Raw genomic sequence first — 7069 nt, forward strand, 5'->3', positions numbered from 1 at the left:
TTGGCTCTCCCGACTCCCCTCTCCAAGCTGCCAATTCTCCTACACTTAGACCCAACCTACCCAAGAGCTTATCTTCTTGCCTCTCCAGCGCCGGGGGTAGCCCAGGCCGAGGAGAGAGCATCAGGGATCCGAGCCTCGAGGGTGGTTGGCTCTCGACCAGGCGTGCTGAGACGCTGCCTGCTTCCTACTCGTCGTCCCTGGCCCCCGCCCTGTGGCAGGCGCTCGGTTCAAGATGAATCTCAACTTCACCTCCCCTCTACACCCGGCGTCATCTCAGAGGCCCACGTCCTTCTTCATCGAGGACATCCTGCTGCACAAGCCCAAGCCGCTAAGGGAGGTGGCCTCTGACCACTTCACCAGCTCTCTGGCCTCCCGGGTGCCTCTGCTAGACTATGGCTACCCCCTCATGCCCACACCCACCCTCCTGGCCCCTCACCCCCATCACCCTCTACATAAGGGAGACCACCACCACCCTTATTTCCTCACCACCGCGGGTAAGTAACAGGGGTCTCAAGGTATGGGGAGAGAGAGAGAGAGCACGTCTTCCAGCATAGACCCTAAGCCTGTGACGGATGAGAGGAAAGGCCAGAGCTGGCTGGGCCTGGCTTGGCCGGGCCTCCTTCCCTAAGTGACAGTGGAAGGTTGGGGATACGGCTGAGAACACAGGGAGCTCCCTTGAGGCATGCCAATCCAGGGTCACTCCTCACTTTCTATAACGGAGGAAACGTGCCGAACCAAGAGGTAGCTGCAGATTTTGTCGATATTCTTGACGGGCAGTGTTCAGTTTCCTTTCTCTTGGTCTTCCTGGCCACTCTGGTCCATCTCTCGGTCCCCATCCCTACCTCTCCCACTCTGAGGGAGACCCCTGACTATCCCACCCCACAGAAAGGAACTCAACTTTCCAGCCCAGAAGCTCAAAAGGCTCCAGTGGGGCCAGCTCTCTCCTCCCAGGCGCTGAGCATTTGCAGGTAGACACTGCAGGGGTTTGGAAGTGAAGGAGGGTTTGGGGATATTCTGAGGACTGAAGGTTTGGGCTGGCCCGAATAAGGGAGAGAAGGTAAGGAAAAAAGAGGGAGACGCGGCTGCTCATTAACCCTCTTTACTCCCAACATCTAGCATTTAATTCACAATCTTGGGCTGGGCTGCCCTCCTTTGCCCCTGTTGCTGATATCTCTGGAGCCCAGAGCCAAAGTATTTTGATTTCCCAGGCATGGCAAAGAGCGGGGACCAGCCAAGTCTGGTTGGGACAGGGAGATGCGGGGAAATACCCAGGTTCCTTTTGTGCCTCTCTCTGAAAGGCCACATTCACGCTTTCTTTTCCGGCATCTTCATTCCAGACAGAATAGAATAATTCGTTGAGTCCAGATGCAGAGCGCAGCCGGAAAAACAACCCTAGTCGGGGTGGGGGCTGGACAGACGTGAGCCAGTTTGTGAAAGGTGGGCGCTGGAATCCACGACAAAAGCTAAAGCGTTTGTGAAGCGGTAAAACCCAGACTTCGGGGCACTGGGTTGGAGGGGCAATTGTGAAGCCTGCGTCCAAGTCCGCCCCTCTGCTTTGGCTCCACCGCCGGCCAGAGACAGTCTCTTTTGCGCTGCACCCATGTTCCCGGCAAATAGTAGTGGCCAAAGCCAGAGATACCGGAACTACTAGTTTTCTGTTTTTGCTGTTCGCCCCCTGGGATCAGCCGATATTTACGTCTGCGGCGGTTGGTCCGCTTGGTGCGTCTCAGACCTGGTAAAGCTTGCGAAGGTCAGGAAAGACACGAGAAGTCTCCTGCGGCCCGGGAAAAGCGTTTCAATCCTTCTGCGTGGGGTTGGAGGGAAAGAATGAGAACTAGATGGGTCCCCAGCGCGACCCCGGGACTGATAGGGAACGTGCGAGGCGGCAATTCCCCTTCCGTTCTCGCTCAGGAGCTGCCCCGCACGTGAGAGTGTTGGCCTGTTCCCTTTGGCCGCAGGCGGGAGAGTGGAGGCGGCTCAGGGAAGAGAACGGTGTTTTTTAGTGAGGTTGGGAAGCAGGATCACATTCATGCTTCTGTCAGCCCCAGGACATCACTGGTTGTCGTCAGGGGTCTGGAGGATTGGGGGGAGGGGGGATGGTGAGGAGGAGGATAGCTGCTGGACCCTCCGATGTTTGCAAGAAAACTTCGGGAGGCGCAGCCGAGGACTCTCCGGAAGTTTCTCCAAGAAGACAGTATTTAAGGCCTCCGGATCTATTTTATAATTTTCTTAACGTTTTACTTACTGTTTATTGTGTGTGAGTGTGTAGATGGCCTTTCTGATAAAGATCTCCAAGCGCTATTCTTGTGATTTATTCCCCCTGCCCTGCGATTCCTGGGAGAAGCCCTGGAGAAGCCGTGGGGCGAGGCGGGGACCGGCGGGGGCACGAGGTGGAGCGGGTGCCGGGGACGAGGGTGGGGAGTGGAGCGGGGGTCGCCCGGGGAGGTCGGGCTCTGCCCACTTGACCGCTCTTCTCTCCGCAGGGGTGCCTGTCCCGGCGCTGTTCCCGCACCCCCAGCACCCCGAGCTGCCGGGGAAGCACTGCCGCCGCCGCAAAGCTCGCACGGTTTTCTCGGACTCGCAGCTCTCCGGCCTGGAGAAGAGATTCGAGATCCAGCGCTACCTGTCCACGCCCGAGCGGGTGGAGCTGGCCACGGCCCTCAGCCTGTCCGAGACGCAGGTGGGCCGGAGGAGGGGGAGGCCCCATCTCCGCTCGCTCCTCTCCCCCCGACTCCTAACGCCTCTGGACCGGCCGCGGAGTTCTTGCGTGCAACGACCCCGCTCCCCTTTATTCTAGGCTTCTCCGAAGACCCGTAGTAAAAGTACCGACACCTCCAATCTCTTGTCGACTCACCGAAGCAAAATCTCTCGAGCGGGTTCTGGACACGGAGGAAAAACCCCTCGAGTGATTCTGATGCTCACTCCCCGCTTGAGAACTAGCATTTCTGTGCCTCCCCACCCATTTCTGATCAGGGCAGTAACCCGGGTCACACGTAAATCGGTAAGAGATAAGAGGGTTCTTGACCCGAGAGAAGCCCACACAAGATTTTTTTTCTTCTTTAACCTCTCTCACAGCCGCGAGTCTTCATAGCCACCCCTCCCAGCACAGACACAGACAGACACAGACACAGACACACACACACACACACACACACACACACACACACACACACACTAATATAAGCCTCCTTTCTATTGCCCTGTCCTGAGTGGAAGGACTGTTTTCATCTTCTACCAGATGCTATTCACATGCAACCTCAAAATACCTCGCTCCACTCCCTTTCCTATTCTCTGTACCTGGAAACCCAACTTGCTGTGAAATCATAGCCCTGCCAGGCCCCAGCGATTCTTCTCCCCGATGAGAAGCAGGAAGTCTGCTTCTCATCTTGCTGTCCAGCAGTCTTGCTGGACCCGGTATTTAGATGTCACAGTCAGAGGAATGTATTCTGAACAGAAAGGAAACTTATCCACGCAGCACTTACTATTAGAAATTCTAATTAATAGCAGTATTAGTATTTACTAAACACACCCTTTTGAGCCTCATCGTTATTTCAGGACAAGTACTTCTGAGAGCTAGGATGTTTGATTCTCATTCAAGCTAAGACAATAACTTGTGAGCCACGCAGGTGTGACTTAACCCAAGGTTGGGACTGTCACAACTTCTGGATAATTCAGCAGTGGATTGCGGTCTATTTTCTTAAACTCCAGCAATCGCTTTTGTCTTAGCTCAGTAACCATGGGTCTGAAGGAATGACGTGATTTTCTTTGTTTCTCCCCGGAATCAGGTGAAAACGTGGTTCCAGAATCGGCGGATGAAGCATAAAAAGCAGCTGAGGAAAAGTCAAGACGAGCCCAAAGCACCTGATGGGCCCGAGAGCCCTGAGGGCAGCCCCCATGGCCCCAAGGCCGCACCCGCCGAGCCTCGGCTGGGCCTGCCCACGGGTCCCTTCGTGCTGACCGAGCCGGAGGACGAGGTGGACATTGGGGACGAGGGGGAGCTGGGCTCAGGGCCGCACGTGCTCTGAGCCGCCGGGCTGGGGAAGGCGGGGAGGACGCAGAGGGGCGGGCCATGGACATCGGCTCCGGGAAGATAAACACGACACACCTGTTAACCCTCCAACACCTGCGGGGCCTGCGCGGCGCGGCCTCCCGAACCCCTCCCCCGCCCGACCGCCAGCTCGCAGCGCCCGTGCGGGGCGAGTGTGCGCCTGTTTGGCTCGTCCGCTCGCCCCGCGTCTTCGGCAGCGCAAACGGGAGCACGGGCTCTTGGCTCCCTAATTCGGTGGGGGACCTCTTCCCCGCCGCGACTGCAGACCCCTCGGCCCTCGCCCCTCAGCCACCTGTCCCCGCTCCGTTGGCCAGGCTCTCCACCGGACCCCTTGCCCTTCCTTGGGCAGACCGATGGGCTGCAGGTAAGGGACCGAATGTCTGGGCCCTCCGCTCTGCGGGGATCCGGATCCGGACCTGATCCTTAACACATTCACTCCCGGACAGACTCGCGCGCCACCCGCCACTAACCCCCCACTCGCCCCCCCCCATCTCTAACTAATACAAAGGCGACTCCCTCCTTCTCAGGGCGGCGCTTCCATCCTCTAGCGTCACAGTTCCCCTCAAGAGCTCGTGGTTCTGCACCCAGGAACCCTTTTTGAGCTTGTGGTCCCCCAGGCACCCGCGCTCTTTACTCTGGTTCCCTCTCCCTCCGCCCCCGTTCTGAGCGGCGCTCAAGGGAGTCGAGACACTTGGGCAGAGCAAACCCACCGAGCAATTTTGCTTCCCGGCCTTGTTGCGCGCCTGTCCAGCAACTCTTCCATGTCCCACCGGTTACTGATATTTTAAAAGCGAGCGTTCCTCGGGTTGTGTGTGGAAGTGCTCATTCTCATTGCATTTTAGGGAACTCGGAGTTTTAGCAAAATGAAACCTAAAGGGGAATACGCATCCCCTTACAGGCGTGCACCTGTTTGGGGACCCTTGAGGGGCGGCAGGAGTCCTATTGGCCCTGCGCGTTGCCCCCTCCCTTTCCCCCTGGGAGGTCTCCTATTCTTTTCCCGGGTTTGCACTCTCTTTAGATAATAAAGGGCTCGCCGGGCAAAACTGGGAACAGACACGAGTTTCCGGGAATCGTTTGTTACCGCGACCTCCTACGCGCACGCTCCCTCCCCTCCGCCCTGGGCAGTTTCCTGTCCCCCGCAGGAATGAGCAGGGCTAATAACTTTTCCTTAACAGATTCCCGTCTCCCTGTCGCCGATTTTTCTGTTTTTAATCGTTTAATAGTCTAGAGTTCCACCTACGTGAAAAAGGTTTCTGCAAATAGTATTTTTTGACTCTGAAGTGCTGAAAGGACAGAGATCTCTTGATATTAGGAGTGTGAAATTATGGTAATGAATTGTGTGACGACACTACATACCCAGTACACTTATCAAGTATAGCAGCCGTGCCAGAAGCGACCTCAGTGTCCCATCTTCCTTTCGCCCTGGTTGTGTATTCAGGTAACAGAGACCAGGAAGGCCAGAAAAGAGTGTCTGTGGCTAGGTAGAGGACTGACTCTTGGGTTCTAATGACTAATAGTAATTATGAAAATAACAGAGGTGTCAGCTTGGGTTACATTTAATTACACTTTTCCGTTCCTTATTTCTCTAATAAGAGGATGAATCCTAAAGATCCTTCTGGGTCAAAGTTCTATGATTCTATGAATGTAGCAGCAGATTTTTTTTTTCCAGTAGGCTTGTTTGAGGAAACATTAACTTAAGCAAAGATAATCGTCAGAGTGAGAACTTTATCCAATCTGCACCATTTAGGAGGCAAAGCTATTGCTTTAAAAACACAAGCATTGTATATACTATTTGGGTTTGCCAAAGTGCTGTCAGTCAACAATCTGTGAGTCACGGCAAGGATTATTTTTCTCTTCATAGACAAGGAAATAGAGGCTTGGCGAGATGGAAGGATTTACCCATGAAATCAGGACTAGCTAAGAGCCAAAGCAGGACAGAAAATATCTCTTCTGACTCCTTGATCACTTCTTTGCCCAAAACATTTTGCTTTCTTCTGGTAACATGGTTGGCATTTTGCTTCTAACACTTTGTAAGGACCCCTCTTGTATTTATTTAGATTGTGTAGATGTGCTACAAAAGCAAGTCTAGGTTCAGATTTCTCCTCTCTCTCCCTGTTCAGATGATGACAGTACTGTTTTAAAGCAGGTGTTTTTGGCAAATGCTTTGTGAAAGACTTAGTTATATAAAGAAAGCAATTTGTGAATAAGAACGTTCCTAGTAACCTGGGAGAGAAAGTGGATACTGTTACGCAAGGGGAACATCTCAAATACTTCTAATCCCAGGAAGAACGACTACTAAAAGGGATTTGGGGGGAGAATCTTTGAAGTGAGTAGAAATACTATGTTTTGGGAGAAATGAAAACAGTTAAATTAGACGGTTAACACAAACCCCAAAGCACCAGGCATTTCTTTCTTTCTTCTCTTGTCTTCACAAGAAGATGGCAGGGCTTATTCTAGGTCTCAGAGTAGCAGACTAGCAACATTTTAAGACTCTCTGTCTTGAAAAAGCAGGTAAAGAGGAAACACTGTTAGCATAGGCACAGCTCTGCTTGATCAGAGGCAGGATGAATCCTGGGGCTCAGGGAATGGCTGTGTCTTTCATTTATGAGCATCAAACACAAAAAGATGCTCATTCTGCCTCGCCTTGTCTCCCTCTGTGGCTATTCCTGAATAGATTAGTTAGGAAGGGAAGAGCTCAGATACACAGCACCACCAGCCACACTGACGGTGGCATCATTTTCTCATCAGACAGTATTCCCTGGAATTGGCGGCCAACAACTCAATAGCAAAGTTCTCCTAGTTTTTCTTTTCCTTTCCCTTCCTTTCTTCCTTCCTTCCTTCCTTTCTTTCTTTTTTAATACACAGGGAGTTAGTGATGATAGTAGAGGATAGACACAATTTAGTCTCAATTTAATGTAACATGATAGCACTTTTTGGTTTCGGCCTTCAATACTGATCAAAGCCTCCATAGGCTGAAAAGATATTTTGTCTGAATTACCCAGGCTTTTGCCTCCACTCAGT

At 52.9% G+C, this 7069-nt stretch overlaps 1 protein-coding gene across 1 annotated transcript; it reads left to right on the plus strand.

The window, feature by feature from the left end:
• Positions 1-232: 232 nt before the first annotated feature.
• On the plus strand, positions 233-4025 carry BSX (brain specific homeobox; the record flags this gene model as incomplete). The annotated part of the gene is made up of 3 exons (XM_082844109.1): positions 233-494; positions 2484-2680; positions 3786-4025. 3 exons carry the CDS (start codon positions 233-235, stop codon positions 4023-4025), a joined length of 699 nt encoding a protein of 232 aa, XP_082700235.1.
• Positions 4026-7069: the final 3044 nt, after the last annotated feature.

This window comes from Leucopleurus acutus (assembly GCF_964270905.1).
Source record: "Leucopleurus acutus genome assembly, chromosome: 8".
In the NCBI taxonomy this organism is placed as follows: domain Eukaryota; kingdom Metazoa; phylum Chordata; class Mammalia; order Artiodactyla; family Delphinidae; genus Leucopleurus; species Leucopleurus acutus.